Source organism: Petromyzon marinus, chromosome 61 (genome assembly GCF_048934315.1).
Source record: "Petromyzon marinus isolate PM22_M1 ecotype Great Lakes invasive population chromosome 61, UKy_Petmar_22M1.pri1.0, whole genome shotgun sequence".
NCBI classification, from domain to species: domain Eukaryota; kingdom Metazoa; phylum Chordata; class Hyperoartia; order Petromyzontiformes; family Petromyzontidae; genus Petromyzon; species Petromyzon marinus.
The window spans coordinates 66,372-84,705 of record NC_133727.1 but is presented as its reverse complement, the minus strand read 5'-3'; the positions used below and the strand labels follow the sequence as shown (position 1 = coordinate 84,705).

The window sequence follows — 18,334 nt, the reverse complement described above, 5'->3', positions numbered from 1 at the left end:
TTGTCTTTTTTCAGTGCATCCATCGCGACCTGGCTGCGAGGAATGTGCTCGTAACGCATGGACGCGTCGCCAAGATTTGCGACTTTGGGCTAGCACGGGACGTCCAGACTGACCCCAACTACGTAGTGAAGGGCAACGTGAGTCCTTCACCCTACTTAGCATCATCAGCAGCATCGCCAATGTCATCACCTTTATCGGTATAGGAAGGCCCATCACTTTAATTGCACTCAATGTTTTTTTTTCATTTTGCACAGCCCCTAAGAAAAAAAAGAGTGGGGGGTGCTGCCACACACGGTGGTGCAATGGCTCCCCACACTGGGCCGGCAATCCTGAGGTCGGCAATGGGATTAAATCTCCCTGCTCTGTCGACAGTTTAAAACATGGGGCAATTTCACAAATCTCCCCCCCGCCCGATGTGGTACATTTAACCCTTCAGGGTAGTGGAGGGCTACATGACGCTAATTTGGCCAGATCAATACGTGGCCTGACGCAAAATGCCGTATAACGAATCGCGAAACATCGCCCTGAAGTGAATTTACTGAACGTTATTGTTGTTGTGCTTGTGGCCATGCGGTCATGTCCGTCAGGTGCCTCTGCCTGTGAAGTGGATGTCTCCAGAAAGCATGTTCCATGGGCTCTACACGGTGCAGAGTGACGTGTGGTCATATGGCGTGCTACTGTGGGAAATCTTCTCTTTTGGTGAGACAAACTTTCACTTTTCACAAACATTCGGGACCCTGAGTACAGAACATGCTCACAGCAGACGATTTTAATCTCATCAGATCTCAGAAGCTAAGCTTGCAGCACCCAGCCCTGATGGTAATCCAGGGATACAAATTAATGTGGAGGAACAAATGTTCGCTTGTAACGACCAAGACTACGCCTGTCCTCCCAAGGACAGGCCTCACTGAGTCCTGACACTTTTATTTTCAGGAGGGTCTTGCCGAGTTTTTTTGCAGAAGGGAGGCGATGTTGTTGCTGTGCAGTGCCGGAGAGTAAGCTCATGTGGCCGGTCCACCCTATCCTCTCTCCTCCCGTTGGGACGGGTCGGTCGCAATAGCGATCAGAAACACCCTCCATGTCACAACACCGCAGTTCAATTTTTCAATCCGGAGGTCAGCTCAAATCTAAATTGTGGGCGCTCCCTTGTACTCTGTGTATGTGGGGCTCTGGGTCTAATCCCCTGATCACCATTGCATTCACTTAAATAATAACAAATGCTCCTGGCTACCCATAGAAAATAAGAGTGCACAATTATACGTGATTCATCACAGGCGAGCTCACACCGGCTACACTTACAGCTTAGGGCCTCGCATTATGAGGCGGGGGGGGGGCTCTAAATACGAAACAAGAAATAGATACGAGGTTTCGAGTTTTAACATTATTGTTTGAAAAATGAAGATTTGTGGGGAAAAAAGGACTCTCCAAAGCAGTTATTTCATTCTGATGACAAAAATATACAGGCATTCATAGATGGGACCTCTTAAGCTTGACAATTGCATAGGGCCCCAGCAATGCCATCATCCGGCTCTGCTGCCGAGTGTCATCCCAATTAAGTAATTTAGCATTGGGATGTTTGGCCAATACCCAGTAACATTGTGATTGTGTTTTTTAACTATGTGAGCAAACTGGATAACCCATACAGAACAAAGGGGAGAACGTAGACAACTCCGCAAAGAAAAGTGCCAGTCAGATAATGAACCAAGGCCCTTCTTGTTGCGAGGGTCAAAGATCACCGCTGCACCACCCTGCCACCTGAAGCGATAACAGTTTGCTTATAATTATGATTTTTTTTTATTTGAGTGTGCACATTTACAGGCGATGATCACATCTCATCTCAAGCATTTGAAAAGGGCACTCTCAGTGGCAACTGTTCTCTGTGTGGCACACAGTTATTCAGCACCTGACCTGCATGCGGGCATGATTAGTCTGCTGCTGGTAGCGGACAATGTTTGCTACGAGCTATCCCAATTTAGTGATTTACAGTGAAGTTTTTTTTTTACTTGCCAATTTTGGCCTGTGATGCTGACACACGATGGCCATACTTAATTTTAAATGTCTTTGGATCGTTTTTATTTTTTTGTTTAATTTTATCGCGTAAAGCACGAGCCCGTTGCAGTGCACCACGGGACTCGTCTGATCTGACTACACGTCATTCGAGTGGTGCATTCACAATGCAACCGGACCATTTATTATGGGGGGCTGACGTGAAGGTGGGAGGGGGGGCGTTGTGATAGGCGTAGAGTTGAGAGGAGGGGGGGTGTCTTGGGATCTGTAACTTCCACACTGAAGCAGACGGAAATTACCTTTCGCGGTTAATGCACACACGCCACAGTGATAAACCAGGGTGGTGGTGGTGGTTCATTACTGGATTCTAACCACAAATCTCTGCGGCAAGGGGTGATTACGCTGCCGGTGGGCTGTGCACAAATCCACATTGTTGTTGTAATTGTATTGCTTGTCAGAATCTGAATCTTTATTTGGACTGGAGACATATTATGAGCTATGGAAGGGGTTCTTTTTTAACAGATATCCAGCAGGGGCAAGTCAGAAACTTTTACAACAACAAATACAAAAAAGGATTAGGAGTGCAAAATAGAGAAAAGGTAAACAAGTCACTAAAAAGAAATAGATAAAAATAAAGTATATAAGCACAAATTGTATAGGTACCATGCATTTCTGCGGATTTATCAACACTAAATGCAAGCTTGGACAAGGCAGCAAAACAACAATAACAGTCCCAGACCACACCAAGACAACACATGGTCCCTCAATAAAAATGCACATTTAAAATTGAACCATCGATAACTGCACGGGTAAGTGTCAACGTTATAAATCACACGAGCGATTGTAGTTGTAATCTGCACCACGTTTGTCTTGATAAAGGAGACCTGGGAATGCCGCTGGGGGTGTGACGTGCGTACTCCTCGGTGTGTGGGTGTAGGTGAGGCCCCTTACCCTGGCATGGCAGTCGATGACAAGTTCTACCGCTTGATCTGCGATGGCTACTGCATGCAGCCACCCCCCCGCTGTCCACCGCAAGTGTAAGCCGCCCCCCCATACCCCCCACACCAGGTTTTATCCACTGCTGGACTCATGCGTTTTCATTGTTGATGCAGGTGGCTGACGGAGGAGAGTGTGCAGTGTTTGTTGCGTGAGATTCTGTGGTTTTAATTGTAGCGATTCAATTAATTGATTGAACAATTGCTTAAGGGTGAATTATGTGATGTGTTATTTGCAATGAGTTGTGCTGGCTGGTTCAGTGTCGATGACACGGCGATTATGAACCCTCTTAGTCTGGAATATCCAGCCGTACGTACTGTTGCGACCCACAGACTGCTTCTCCTCTCTACGAGATAAACATGACCAGTGTTTCTGCGCTACGTATGGAGATGCGGTGGCATTTAGATGCCGCTGTGTGAATCCATACTGTAGGTATTTTTTTATGCCTTCATGACCCTCTCCCTACTCACCCCCCACTCACCCCCCTTGCCACCTGACCCCCTTCACCCCCCCTGTGACGTCATTAACATCATCGGCGTTTATTCAACCATTCTGAGAACGAACGCGCACCGGAAGAGGTGAAAGCGCAGTCCGAGCTTGTGCGCGATTCGCCTTCCTCGCACCCTCACCGCACCCTCCCCTCGCCCCACAGCCGCGAGGTGATGCACCGCTGCTGGAGCCACGCGCCGTTAGAGCGCCCCACGTTTGAGACGATCCTCGCAGAGCTGAGACCGGCCTCCAACGATGACAAGATCGACAAAGGCGAAGAGGTCGGCTGGGAGCCGTCGTCCGTTCCGTCCGAGCACAGCTCCCTCGCTTGCTAGGATCGCCCTCGCTACCCTGTCCACTCTAGGGGTGAATAGTTTATTTTATTATTTCAAAGATTACCGTGCTACATTTGTTTATTCAAGAAAGTCTCAATCTTTTGCAGGAGGGTCCTGTCCAGCTTTCACAGAAGGGGGCGATGTTGCCACGGTGTTCAATCCCTGTTTAAGTAATTTGCAAGTAATATCTTACAGTTATAATGGGTTGTTATTTTAAAGCTGCGAACCCTGAGAAAACGCGTGCACAACAGGGGAAGAACATGCAAAGTCCACAAACTCTCACTTACACGCAAGACTAAGATCCCCCCATGTAACAGACTGTTGGAGTAAGTGCAGTTTATGAGCACTTATGAAGGCCAGCACAGCATACGGGGTTTGTCTCTTCCAGTGCTGATGTTTTCACAATGCACCAAGTACTCATTTTGGCGTTGGCCGTGAGCAGGAATCAAACCGGGATCGCTGGGTTCATAGTGCAGCACGCTAACCGCTGCACTAATGCTCCCCATAAACATCGGCAACATAAACAACAGCTCGTACAAATACAAGAACTCCCCCCCCCCATAAGGTACATTGTGTTGTTTCGCATTTACGTTGCGATCAATTAGGGAACTGTTTACTTATAAATATGTTTTGCGAATATGCATTTTTAAAACGATTGATCAAATGTTTCAACTAGGAGCGCACGTGGTAAAAATTTACTATTTTGTGTTGTAATACCATACTATACGCGCATAGCGCATACCACCGAAAAATTATCCACACGCATTCAGCGTGTCTGCCTGCCAGCCCGCCATTTGGTGCATTCGTTGTGCACGTGTTTTGTAGAATTGTAGCGTTAGGTGATAGTTCAAAAAAGTATAAATGGCTACGAGAGATGAGTGAAAATTGCCCAGTAAATGTTGATGTTGCGTTTTAAAGCAGGTGAACGCAAGATAGCATAGTCTAACCATGAATACACCTTTAACATTTTATTTTGTAAGGTATTACAAACGTAATAAATTGCCGGAATGCTTGCCACAACCAGGACCTTAGTGATCACGATGAGAATTAATGTGGGCAAACTATCTGGTAAGTTTGATCTAATTAATTGTATTTATTATTAGTGAAAACGTACGTTAACTTACAATCATATGCATTTTTGTACACTTCATAACATTTAGTCTGTTTTTTTTTCTTCCATAAATGTCGGCTCGGAACGCAACCCCCAATTTTAAAATGATGTATATCGGAAATTTGAGTTCGCCCTAAGTAATTTAAATTTAAGTAGCGTTTCCCATGAACGCGTTCTTCTTGTATAGTGGGGGGTTTCTGTACACTCACACAAAAGTAGAGTAATCCCTTGCCAACCGTGAGGGTTAGGTTTCTGAAAGCCCACGCAGTTGGTAAATGCACGTTTGGTACAGTATGGGAAGTAGGGGTTAGGGGAACCACAGCTGCGGTCAGACTCATCACAGCTTAACTAAGTTTCCTGTTCATTAACTGAACACCAAATAAAATACAGTACATCACGCAACATAGTAAAACATGAAGAAACATTACATTAACTTTACATGCCTTTAATATTAACGATGATGATAATGAGTTCATGGGGGAAGGATTGGTTAGAAGAATGAGGGGCTCAGCCCACCCTCCCCCACCTCTTCCGGGCCACAGACGCAACTCTCTCTCACCATCACCACACACTGCGCGCTTCGGCTCCATGATTAAGGGCAAAATGAATTTGTACTGTACAGTATGTACAACACAGACGGGCAGCTGATCAGATCAGCAGCGCCACGGCCATGTGAAATGTGTAATGACGTCACGCAATAGAATAACGCCATGCCTTAATGCAATGATATAATAACTGTCATGTGATTTCCTTAACACCGTGCTTACCCGTGGATACAGACCCAGAGGTGCCTCGCGGCTCGTGAGATTCTGCGACACGACCTGGCGGATGCAACGCGGCGGCGCCAATTTTGATTTCACGACTCGGCGCGACTCGCGAATACTCAAAGGGAGATGCTCGTGGTTCATAAACAGAAGTCAATCCACGTATACTAACATCTCGTGGTTGGTAAATTCGCGGTTGGCAATGGATTACCGTACAGGTATGCCTCTATTTACGAAAGGGATGCGTTCTTCGAAAAACACACGCAAAACGAAATATCGTAAATCGGAATGGTCTTTCCCATTCATTGAATACGAAAAATTTGCGATGTGTTTCAGACAGTCACTCCAACTATACTCTTAAACTAAAAATATACACCAATATCATTTCACAATGCGAAAAATTATGAAGTACAAATATTACAGCGATTGAATAATAATCAATTTAAAACAAAAATAATTAACCTCTTCAAAGAACTCACCAAAAGATCTGCATGTTGGAATTACTGGAGAGGTGATGAGGCGTCACTTTTGCACTGTAGGGAGACTGTGACACTGTCGTGGATGAATGACAGCTTCTTGCTTGATGATCTCATGGCGCGTGCCATGTGATATATTGTTTCCGCTGAAATTATATTTAGTAAGCTGACAAGTATACTTAATTTGTCAATTTCGTTTACACTAAATTTCGTAAATCAAAACACAAAGATTTCCTGTACAACCAATATAGACTGTTGGGCCAAGTGCTGTCATCAAGCACCTAATACAGAAAAGACAAAAAAACACGCATTCATGCACAACCACATACACATGACCATTGTAAGCACACGCTTTCAACAGAAATTACAAATGTTATATATTGTGCTTTAATGATTACATTTTATATTAGTGTGTCTTCTCAATGTTACACAGTAAATATAATCTTCAAGGACCACTCTTACAGTCCCATCATCACCACCATCTTTATAATCACCATCATCACCAAATGTATCATCCCAACCATCTGTATAATCAATCACCATCTGTATCATCACCACCACAGACAAAGACTCCCCGTATAGCCCGAATAGACTGTTGGGGCAAGTGCTGTTAGCGAGCACCTATGAAGGCCAGCATGGCACACGAGGGGGTGGGTGGCCAACACCACGCCCGGCCGCCTTTGTCTCCCCAGTAGTGATGTTTACACACCACACCAGGTACTAATTTGAGGCTGAGTCGACCTAGGGGAGGCCCATGACCGGTTCAGATAGTCGTTTCCTTGCGTTAAGCATGAGCAAGAATTTAACTCGGGTCGCTGGGTTCGTAGCGCAGCGTACTAAACGCTACACTACCGCTACCCACCACCTGTATCACCATCACCATCATCTTCCAGAGTTAATACATTTCAAGTCAATATCTGGAAATGCTTGTATTTGTAATAAAAAAAAAATGTATAAGTAGTTGTCACTCACACTCACCCACACTCAAACGGTCATAAAGGACTGAAAGATGAAATATCTTCAGAACCCTACATCCTGAAACTGAACTAATTATTTTTTTATTTTACCAGGTAAGGCCCACTGAGCATAATCGCACGATCGGGAGTCGTGATTCCACTTCTGGGAGTCTCAATTCCAACGCCATGGAATTGTATATGTTTACACGTGCGTCCAGGTGTGTTTGTGTGCACGTATGTGTGCATGCATGCCTTCATATGCGCGTACGTGTGTGCCTGTGCGTGTGTATGCACGTGTGTGTGTAAAATAATTTTAGATATGACATTTGGGATCTATTAGGTTTCGGGTGAAGAGCTTTGCACACGCAAACAGGTGGGTGTGTTAACTCACCAGTGTGTAGCTCACCTCACCAGTGAGCTGGTGTGTACACTATCTAATCTGTAAATTCACTACTGTGTGTGCACACTAGTGTGTAAGCTCACTGATGTGTAAACTTGCTGGTGTTCTTTGGTGTGTGGCCTCACTAATGTGCAGCATATTTTTGTGGAAGCTCACTAGTGTGCAAGCACACGAGTGTGCCGGTGAGTGTGTGTGAGCGCGGTGTGTGCGAGTGTGCGGTGAGTGTGCTGGTGTGTGCGAGTGTGCGGTGAGTGTGCCAATGGGTGAGTGTGAGTTTGCGGTGAGTGCGCGGTGAGTGTGTGTGAATGTGCAGTCAGTGTGCCGGTGAGTGCGTGGTGAGTGTGCGGTGTGTGAGTGTGCTGGTAAGTGAGTGTGCGGTGAATGTGGTGTGTGTGAGCGTGCCGGTGAGTGTGTGGTGTGTGTGTGGCTTGACGTGTATCCGTATCAGTATTACTCAGCCACCCCCTTACTTGCCCACGCGTAGATCCGTGCTGCCCACCAGACAGCTACATGCGATTCAAATGTCCATGTACACATCACGACATCACCTTGCAATGCGCATGTGTGATATACATGTGCGATATACATGTGCCACGTGTTGCACACACTATGCATGTCACGTGCACAAAGGGCATGCCTTACAAGTGATGAACACGCGATGCAGGTGCTTGCGTCGTATGTCACATACATGTGACACGTAGCTAAAGGGGCCTCTGGACGGGTGCGAGGGGCTGGTAACCCCTCCACCTTCAATTAATTACCACTAAACCACGAGTTAAACTGAAATATGTAACAAATAAGCTTGTGCCGGAGGCCCCGGGGGGGACAGGCGTCTATGACGTCTCCTGGCCAAACCCCAATTGGCGGAGCCAGGAGATTGAATCTCTACCCTCGGGGCTCCTCCAGATACAACGAAAAGCCACTACGGATGGCCACGTGGAATGTTCGAACACTCACTGCGGAGGAGAGGCTGCCACTCCTCTGTCGGGAGCTGGACCGGTACCGCCTGGATCTCTGTGGCATTCAGGAGGTCCGGTGGATCGGATCTGGCTCCTGCCACCATGAGGGGTGGACAGTCCTCTACTCGGGGCAGCAGACTGCCAAACAACAGGGTGTGGCTCTTCTTATGAACAAAAGAATGAAGGGGGCATGGGAGCATGGCGGTGAGGTGTGGGAAGCTGTAAGTCCCAGGCTACTTTGGGCTCGCCTTCCCATCAACCGGAGGCGAGGAGTGGTGGTCATGGTTACTTATGCCCCCACCGAAGACGAACATCCGTGGAGGGATGCAGGCAAAGCCGATGAGTCAGATGCCTTCTATGACCTCTTGTCACAGGTGCTGGCTAAAGTGGCACCTCGGGATAGAGTTATCATGTTGGGTGACTTCAATGCCCGAGTTGGTCATGATGCTGGCAGCTGGTCTGGAGTGATTGGTGGGCATGGGCCAGATCAGCTCAATAACAACGGTAGGAGGCTGCTAGATTTTTGTGCAGCCCATGGGCTTGTAATTACCAACACGCTGTTCCGGCATTGGTGCATCCACACAACATCATGGATGCATGCCGGGTCCAAGCAAGAACATCTGCTGGACTACATTTCTGACAGACCAGCGGATGCGAGCCCATGTCCTTGACACCAGGACCTGCCGTGGAGCTGATCTGCCCTCTGACCATCGACTAGTCATCTGTAAGATGCGCCTGCCATTCTTCCACTCCGGTCGTGGGTGTACACCCAGGACCCCATTCCAACCTAAAGTGGCCTGGTCTCAGTTATTTGATGAAAGTTGCAAGCGAGCATTTCATCATCGCTTGCGGCTGGGATTGGCATCATCCCCCACTCTTCCTGATGTCGAGGGTAAATGGGCGAGGTTTAGGACTGTCACTCATGCAGCTGCAATGGCTGCTTTGGGTACGCGGTCCAGACCTTCCCAGAGACCCTGGCTGACAGAGGAGGTGTTCAGGATGGTTGAGAAAAAGCGACAGGCCCACTGTCATCGGCTACAGAATCCCACGTCAGAGAATGAGGAGGCTTACCGCAGCCTTCGCTCGGAGGTTCGGAGAGCCGTAAGGCACTGCAAGGATGGGTGGTGGTTGCGGGTTGCTGAGGAGATGGAGTCTGCCTCAGTAGCCCGCGATCACAAATCTCTATTTAACTCCATCAAAAAAGTAACCTGCAGCGCCACACCTAATACCATCATTAGGGGAAAAAACGGTTATCCAATCTCCGACCCCCAGGAACAGGTTTGCAGATTTGCTGAGCATTTCTGTGAGGTCCTGGGGGAGGGAAAATCCCTCAGCCAGGAAAACATCGTGGCACAAAGTGAGGATGACACTGCTGAGGCTGCGGTGCCTCAAATATTGGAAGAAGTCACCCCTGTGAGTGGCTGGCTGAAGTACCATCTGTTGAGGAAGTACTGAAGGCGATCCGGAGTCTGAGACCAGGAAAGGCAGCAGGCAGAGATGATCTCCCAAGCGAAATGCTGAGGGAGGGTGGCGTTTGTGCACAGACTGCCCTATATGACATCATAACAACAGTCTGGACCACTGGACGGGTTCTGCAGGATTGGAAGGATGCCCTGGTGGTCCCCCTCTTTAACAAGGGGGACCCGCACAGACTGTAACAACTACAGGGGCATCTCACTCCTGAGTGTGACGGGAAAGGTCCTGGCAAGGATTATTCAACATCGCCTTGCCAGGCACGCTGAGGAGAGGCTTGCGGAGCCCCAATGCGGTTTCAGGAAAGGGCAGTCCTGCACAGATGCCATATTTTCTGTCCGTCTGCTACAGCAGAGGTGTAGAGAATTCCAATACGACCTACATCTCTGCTTTATTGACCTGGTCAAGGCCTGTGATACCATGAGTAGGCCTGGGCTCTGGGTTGTTCTTCGTGCTTTTGGAGTCCCTGACCCTCTGCTCACGATCATTAAGGACCTTCATGATGGTGAGCGGGCCCGGGTAAAACTACGTGGCCGGGAGTCAGAGCCATTCCCTGTACACCTTGGGGTGCGACAGGGATGTCCTCGGGCTCCCACATTATTTAACATCTATTTTGACCACGTAGTTCGTGAAGCCTTCAATAGCTGTACCGGGGGAATCTCCATTTGGTACAGATATAATGGGAGGCTGATCGATGCCCGGGTGCAGTCAAGGGATGGCTCCCTATTGCTCAACCACGTTATGTATGCCGATGATTTGGTAATAGCTGCTCATTCAGAGGAGGAGTTGGAGACGCTGCTGCTGAGACTGGTGCATGCCACTAAGAGATGGGGCCTTACCATCAGCCCCACCAAAACTAAGCACCTGCGTGGGTATTTTGTACCATCGGACACTCCACCCCCACAACTCCCAATCGGTGATGAGGCAGTTGTGGAGAGAGTGGAGAGTTTCCCATATCTGGGCAGTGTGCTTATGACTGGCTGCAGTTTAACAGCAGAGGTCTCACTCCGAATCAGTCGAGCGGCAATATCTTTTCATCGGTTGCGAAACGCTGTGTGGATGCTACCTGGTCTGTCGCTCCGCACTAAGCTTCGGGTCTTCTTGGCCACGATCATTCCCTCCCTTCTCTACGCTTGCGAAACATGGACCCCCCTAATGGAACATCTTCGCCGGTTGGAAACATTTAGGCTGGCCTGCCTACAATCCATCATGGGTTTAACCAGGCTGGATTGTTTGAGGAGCTCCCAAATCCTTGAGGGATCTGGACAAGGTCCCATCGGTGAGCTCCTCCGGCAGGCAAGGCTGCGTTGGCTGGGTCATGTAGCACGCATGCCCAGCCACCGCATGCCGAAACAGCTTCTGTTCGGCCGGATCGAGGGGGCTAAACGGGCGTGGCACGGGCTAGAGAAGAGATGGAGTGATCTGGTACAGGGGGACGTGGAGCTGAGTGGACTTGCCGATGACTGGTACCAGCGGTGGCAAGATCGGCCTCTGTGGAGGAGGCTCGTGAAGGACACTATTGGGCAGTTGGCGGCAGTCGCCCTCCAACAACAACGGAGGGCGGAGGAATGACGCTCACAACAACGAGCGAAGTGCCGGGTGGCTAAAGCACAGCAGGTTTGCACAGTAGGGGGCACAGGTGGTGCACCAGCCAGTCATCTCAGGCCACCCTTGGCACCTGGGTCTGCCCCGTGACCTCCTGCCCGCGGGCGTTCGACACTTCACGTGGCCTCAAGGTGCACATGGCCTGGCACAAGCGTCGTGGTGACGTCACCGCCACTTAGTGGCGAATGGCGGTTGTTGTGTGTGTTGTTTCGGTGTGCGTTATGTGAGGGTAGCAGTGGCGCAGTGGATAGTATGCTACGCTCCAAACCCCGCAAACATCCGGGTTGGTTTCCCACTCATGGCCAACACCAGTTACCATTATTTATCTGAACCGGGCCTGGTTCAGATACGTCACCACTTGGGAGACAGAGGCGGTCTGGTGTGGTGCAGACCTTTATGGGTGCTTGCGAAAAGCACTTGCCACAACAGTCTGTTAAGGCTATATGGGGGATCTTCGTCTTTGTAGTGGGAAAGCCGTAGATGTGTGCATGTGTGGTGGGAAACCTGTACTGCTGTCGTATTTTGTGACCGGGCGAGGCCAATTTTCGTCCTCATGGTCGGCCAGGGTGTCCTGGTCCTCCTTGTCCTGCTGCTTGTTTTTGCCCGCAATGACACCCAACATGGACAACCCCATTACCTGCGTTCAAACAAGTGTTGCACAGTACGTACGCACGCGCAAAAAAGCAACCACAAAGCACATACACTTTTTAAATATAAAAGCACTGGGGGTCTAGTACTGTAGTTACCAATCCGTCAGCATTATGTATCTGTTGGTCAATAAAGTATTAAAGCTTTTGTGACTTCATAAAATTACTCGTTTTTTTTCGGTAAAGTCATACTATGATAATATATGCATTTTGGCAAAGGAGGTCTAATGATGTAGATGCTCACCCCGAGCCCTCATTACTTTGATAGTGCATTGTCTTTGAGCTGTGTAACGCCTTCTGGCGTCATGTGGTCGAGCACCAATTGGGTCGAGGCTCAAAAGAGAGCCGTCCCTTGGTGTGGACCAATCAGTTTCAAGGACAATGCATATATATTATCATAGTATGTTTTTTTGTTTGCATTTTGACTGCAGGTATTGTGGTTAATGCAGACATGAATCCTTGTAAAAAGGTTTCAGTTTTGTTGCCAGAAAAAAGGGGAAAAATCATATTATTACATTTTGGTACTGGCAAAGGAGGTCTAATGAAGTGTTAAACTTCTAGATTTAAAGCTTTCGTGACTGCAAGGATCCATACTCGTTGGTTCTATTGGGTAAAGTCACGTAGGTAAAAAGAAATCACGACGTTTCGGCCACAACATAAGCGGCCTTCATCAGGTGAAGGGACGAGATTGTCTGGAGGACACTCAGCCATTTCAATGCTAAATTATATGCTAATTCCTTTGTCAAGGCGCTTTGTTTCATCCCACACAGCTTAAAGGTCGTGATCTGAGCGTGGCTTTTTTCACTCCAGCGCTGTCCTCCAGACAGGCTCGTCCCTTCACCTGATGAAGGCTGCTTGTGTTGTGACCAAAACGTCGTGATTTTTGTTATTATTATTTTTTTACCTACGTGACTTTACCCAATAGAACCAAAGAGTATGGATCCTTGCAGTCACGAAAGCTTTAAATCTAGAATTGATAACCTCTATGGGGAGGACTTTCACCTATCTGTTAGAGCTTTTAACAGACAACAGGACAAGAAGTCACAGCTCATCGAGACGCTGACCTTCCTCAAAAGATGCCGCGATCACAAGGTAATACCCATCGAATTCTAAACAGATTCTGCTTAAGGCCAGCCTATCTTTAATCTCAGAGAGGATAAGGCTACTCCGATTTGAACTCGATACTTTAGACAGGACTCTCCTACAAGCTCATTTAATGTAAACACAAAAAATGTCACCTTCTGATTGGAATCACGTAGACAACATGACTGCTTCTTCTGTTGAGTCACTGTCAGTCAAATGTAAAGCTAACCTGATTTCTAAATTCAACCACCTATCAAAGAAGAACCCGGTTCCACATATAACAAAACTAGATGTTAACAAAATCGTCATTAATCAGAGTAGCACCCCGATTTCGGACAATCTGAAAACAGTACTGGCTAGGGGACTAAATTTTGCTGTCACCCCAAAACACATACCAGTAGATGATATCATCTCTCAGGTCGATGTAGCCCTCAAAGGCGTAGGACACATCCAAGCAGACGTTGCGAGAGCTGAAATAGCCACTTTTCTTAAGAATGCTAAGAAACCCATTAGTAACATCAGCAAAAATGAACGCTCTGAACTAACGAATTTAAAAAACAGAAGTGATATAGTCATCCTCTCAGCCGATAAAGGCAACGCTACTGTTATTATGGATAAAGATTCATACAACAACAAAATCCAGAATCTGCTCAACGATGGAAGTTACTCAAAAATAAAAAAATGACCCTACCAATAGCCTAGCGATAAAAACCAACAAGATCATCACAAGTTCGACCTCCCTAATCGACCCAACTAAACGTCCCTCCCTAAAACCTTCTGCTGCAAGACCCCCTAGATTATATGGTCTTCCCAAGATTAATAAAGAAGGCACCCCACTACGACCCATCGTATCCACGATCAACTCCCCTACCTATAGACTAGCCCGTTTTCTGTCAGATACCTTGCTGCCTTTCACTGGCAAGACCGCCTCAGCAGTACTTAACTCAGCCCAATTGGGCTCTATGGTCAAAGACGTTGTACTGTCCCCTGACGATATCCTTGTCAGCTTCGATGTGGTCTCTTTGTTCACCAAGGTCCCAGTACCTGATACCATTGAAATAATTGAAAATTTGGTCCAACATGGACTAGACCCCGACACACCTGCACTGGTTAGGCACTGCCTCAACAATACCTACTTTACTTGGAATGGCTCCTTCTACAAACAAAATGAGGGTACCCCCATGGGATCCCCCTTGTCACCAGTGATAGCCAATATTTTCATGGAGAAATTTGAATCAGACGCCATCCAGATTTCCACCCTCAGACCTTCCCTGTGGAAGAGATATGTGGATGACACTTTCGTCATTTGGCCACATGGCCTCCCAGCTCTGAACCTTTTCCTACACCACATCAATTCCAGACATCCCGCCATCAAATTCACCATGGAAGTGGAGAAAAATGGCAAGCTACCATTCTTAGATGTTCTGTTTGAGAGGAGACCTGATGGCTCATTGGGGCATTCTGTCTACAGGAAACCCACCCACACAGATTCCTACTTGAAACCTGATTCCCACCACCACCCAGTCCAAAATAATTCTCTCATCAAAACTTTATACCATAGGGCTCATTGCATTTCGGACCAACACCACCTGACCAGTGAATTAAAACCTGTACACCAGGCCCTCAAAAGGAATGGTTACTCTGACCATACCATCCGCCAAGCTGTTTCTCCCTCCATATAGAAACAACCACTTGATACTCCGGTCAAAACCATCACACTACCATATATAGCAGGCGTTACTAAAAAGATTTCCAAAATTCTAAACAAACACAAGATCCAGGTCCGGTTCAATACAGTAAACAAAATTCGTGATCTGATCCCATCTGTGAAGGATATCATTCCTGACTTACAGTACCCCGGAGTTTACAAATTGATCTGCACCTGTGGTGACTGCTATATCGGGGAGATGAAACGACATGTCTCGACCGAATTCGCGAGCACAAATCAGATTTGAAACACGGCAAAACGAATTTTTCTGCCGTGGCTGATCACTGTTACAACGCTGTGGGTGATCACGATATAATTTTCTCCGATACCAAGGTTCTTTGCAAACCCACGGGTTTTTATCAGAGATTTGTTCACGAGGCAATTCAGATCTACAAACACACAATTTCAACCGAGAAGATGGTTTCAAATTAAGCAACCATTGGAAAGATGTTCTAAATCGAACTAAACATTAAACTAATTTCAATGGTACAGTATATTTTTTCAAGTAGTGGTACCCCAAACTTTCGCAGCTCTTATAAATTCCATTTTCACACCATCAATAGGTAAACTCCCCCCCCCCCCCGCGCCAAACGGCAAGTCCACCGGCACGTACACCACCTCTTTTCTAAAATCGGCCAATTAAATGCTAATTTTTATGCTAATTTATTTGTCAGGACACCTTGTTTGCTTGCACACAGCTTAAAGGTCCGCGGTCTGAGCGTGGTTGTGTTTCGCTAAATTCTCCTGTTTGATTTGTACTAGGTGCCTCGGTGAATGTATATGCTCTGACTTTAACATAGCTATTTCTGTGACCAGTTACAAGCTAATTACTCAGCTGTTTCAATGCTAAATTCTATGCTAATTCCTTTGTCAAGGGGTGCCTCTGCGGATGTGTATACTTTAACGTAGCTATTTCAATGCTAAATTCTATGCTAATTCCTTTGTCAAGGGGTGCCTTTGCAGATGTGTATGCTTTAACTTTAACATAGCCATTTCTGTGACCAGTCACAAGCTAATCACTCAGCCATTTCAATGCTAAACTATATGCTAATTCCTTTGTCAAGGCGCTTTGTTTCTTCTCACACAGCTTAAAGGTCGTGATCTGAGCGTGGCTTTTTTCACTCCAGCGCTGTCCTCCAGACAGTCTCGTCCCTTCACCTGATGAAGGCCGCTTGTGTTGTGGCCGAAAGGTCGTGATTTTTGTTATTTTTTTTACCTACGTGACTTTACCCAATAGAACCAAAGAGTATGTTAAACTTCTTTCGCACCGTACATAGTGGACACTGTGTGTGTGTGTGCTGCGAGCTGTGAGTGGTGGAGGTACCTGGCAACAGTTGACCCGAGCCCACTCGGCCTCTTCATCTGTGGCGCCCAGAGTACAGTCGAAACGAATCGGGCCTGGAGGATACTGTGGACCACGTGGGCTCATCGAGACCACGTGGGCTCATCACGTGGGCTCCACGATTGTTGCCAAGACACATCTCAGGGCGACGCCAGCGGCGGAAGTGACGTCACTTCCCTAGCAACGGTCGACCATTACGGATTCATCTTCGTGGGAGGTGGACTCGCTCTCCGTGTGCTTGAAGATCGCATTCGGGAGCACACTTCGTGAACGTCGTCAGTAAACATCGTTAACGCGGTTAAATTACTTGGTAAACCTCACTGACAAACATCAGTGGGGTTGAACACTTCATTAACATAGTTAACGAAATCTATGACAAACGTGACCATCCGTAACTTCTCTTTCTGCCTTCAAGGCGATATCTTCCGTGAGTACATCCACACGCGCGCTGTATCAGGACACAATTAATCTGAGAGAACATTTTTGATCAATTATGTTAATCCTCAGGGAATCCAATCACCATCAAGGGGAGGGCTAACAGCCAATGAATTTCACCAGTGTGCTTTTTCGATTCACAAATCGTCTTTTTTGATCGCACATCTCGCGTGAAAGGAATGAATCGTTTTTAATTTATTATCTACCTAGCTTTACTACCCGGCTTCACCCGAGACCTGGATTCTTATTCTTGGATTCTTGTCTTGGATTAATACACGGCCTACACGGAGGGTGGGGGGGATGCGTGACATCAGCAGGCACACTGCGTGACGTCACTAGGCACATTGCGTGACGTCAGTAGGCAGACTGCGTGACGTCAGTAGACAGTGTGACGCTGCCGCATGCGGGTGACATCACAGATGTGACGTCACCGCTCACTTGCCGTGCAAAATATATCCATTATTACGCCCCCCCCCCCCAAAATACAAAAATCTATTTTTATACTTTTTGCATTGTGTACAGTCTGGAAGCTACCCACATGCCACATTTAAAGTTTGTAGCCTAGTATATTATATCCATTATTTCCCGCCGCCGCAGCCGCGCATTTGTGCGGGATACACGGCCTACGTAGAGGGTTGGGGGGGTGGGTGGGATGCGTGACGCCAGTAGGCACACTGCATGACGCTGCTGGATGTGGGTGACGTCAGAGATGTGACGTTACAGACATGATATATTGCACGGCAAGTGAGCGGTGACGTAACATATGTGACATCTGTCACATATGTGACGTCACAGATGTGATATATTGCACGGCAAGTGAGCGGTGACGTCATAGATGTGACATCACCGCTCACTTGCCGTGCAATACATTATAGCCATTATTGCGCCACCCCACCCCCCAAAAATACAAAAGTCTATTTTTATATTTTTTGCATTCAATACAGTCAGGAAGCTACCCACATGCCAAATTTCAAGTTTGTTGCATGTCGGGAAGTATGCTAAACATTTTGAACAGACACACATATTCACAAATTTGCCTTTTATGTATATATATTTTGATTTGAAGCTTTCGTGACTGCAGGAATCCATACTCTTTGGTTATTTCGCTAAAGTCACATAGGTAGAAATAAAATAAAACAAAACGTGATTTATTTTATTTTATTTCTACCTGTCGTAGATCAATCACTGCTCGAACACATAGACAAGTATTAAAAATGTCACAGCTCGATCACTGCTCGATCAAATAGGCACATGCTCGATCGCTGCTCAAGCAATGCTCGATCATATAGACACGTATTAAAATGTCACACCGTGATCACTGCTCAATCAATGCTCGATCACATAGGCACATGTATTCAAAATGTCATAGCTCGATCAATACTCGATCTCATAGAAACAAATATAAAAAATTTCACAGTTCGATCACTGCTCGATCAAATAGACATGTATTCAAAATGTCATTGCTCGATCACTACTTGAACGCATAGATGTAATCCAAAATGGCATAGCCCGTTCACTCCTGACCCGAACATGGTGGACACTGTAAGT

At 47.0% G+C, this 18,334-nt stretch overlaps 1 protein-coding gene and 1 long non-coding RNA gene across 3 annotated transcripts in view; one reads left to right on the top strand and one right to left on the bottom strand.

The window, feature by feature from the left end:
• LOC116955687 (mast/stem cell growth factor receptor Kit-like) overlaps positions 1 to 7,135 on the top strand; it is a 29,046-nt gene extending 21,911 nt beyond the window's left edge. The window contains exons 13-17 of one of the 2 annotated variants that reach the window (XM_076053401.1): positions 15 to 137; positions 588 to 699; positions 2,945 to 3,044; positions 3,656 to 3,858; positions 5,718 to 7,135. In XM_076053401.1, coding sequence (XP_075909516.1) covers positions 15 to 137; positions 588 to 699; positions 2,945 to 3,044; positions 3,656 to 3,827 — 507 coding nt within the window. In that variant the 3' untranslated portion in view covers positions 3,828 to 3,858; positions 5,718 to 7,135. Of the gene's footprint in view, positions 1 to 14; positions 138 to 587; positions 700 to 2,944; positions 3,045 to 3,655 lie in introns of both variants that reach the window. The other variant, XM_076053400.1, reaches the window with a different exon arrangement.
• Positions 6,373 to 17,341, bottom strand: LOC142906031 (uncharacterized). Its single transcript, XR_012930029.1, has 3 exons — positions 16,334 to 17,341; positions 12,076 to 12,208; positions 6,373 to 6,459 (listed from the first exon to the last, which is right to left on the bottom strand). It is a non-coding gene; the product is annotated as an uncharacterized LOC142906031 (long non-coding RNA).
• Positions 17,342 to 18,334: the final 993 nt, after the last annotated feature.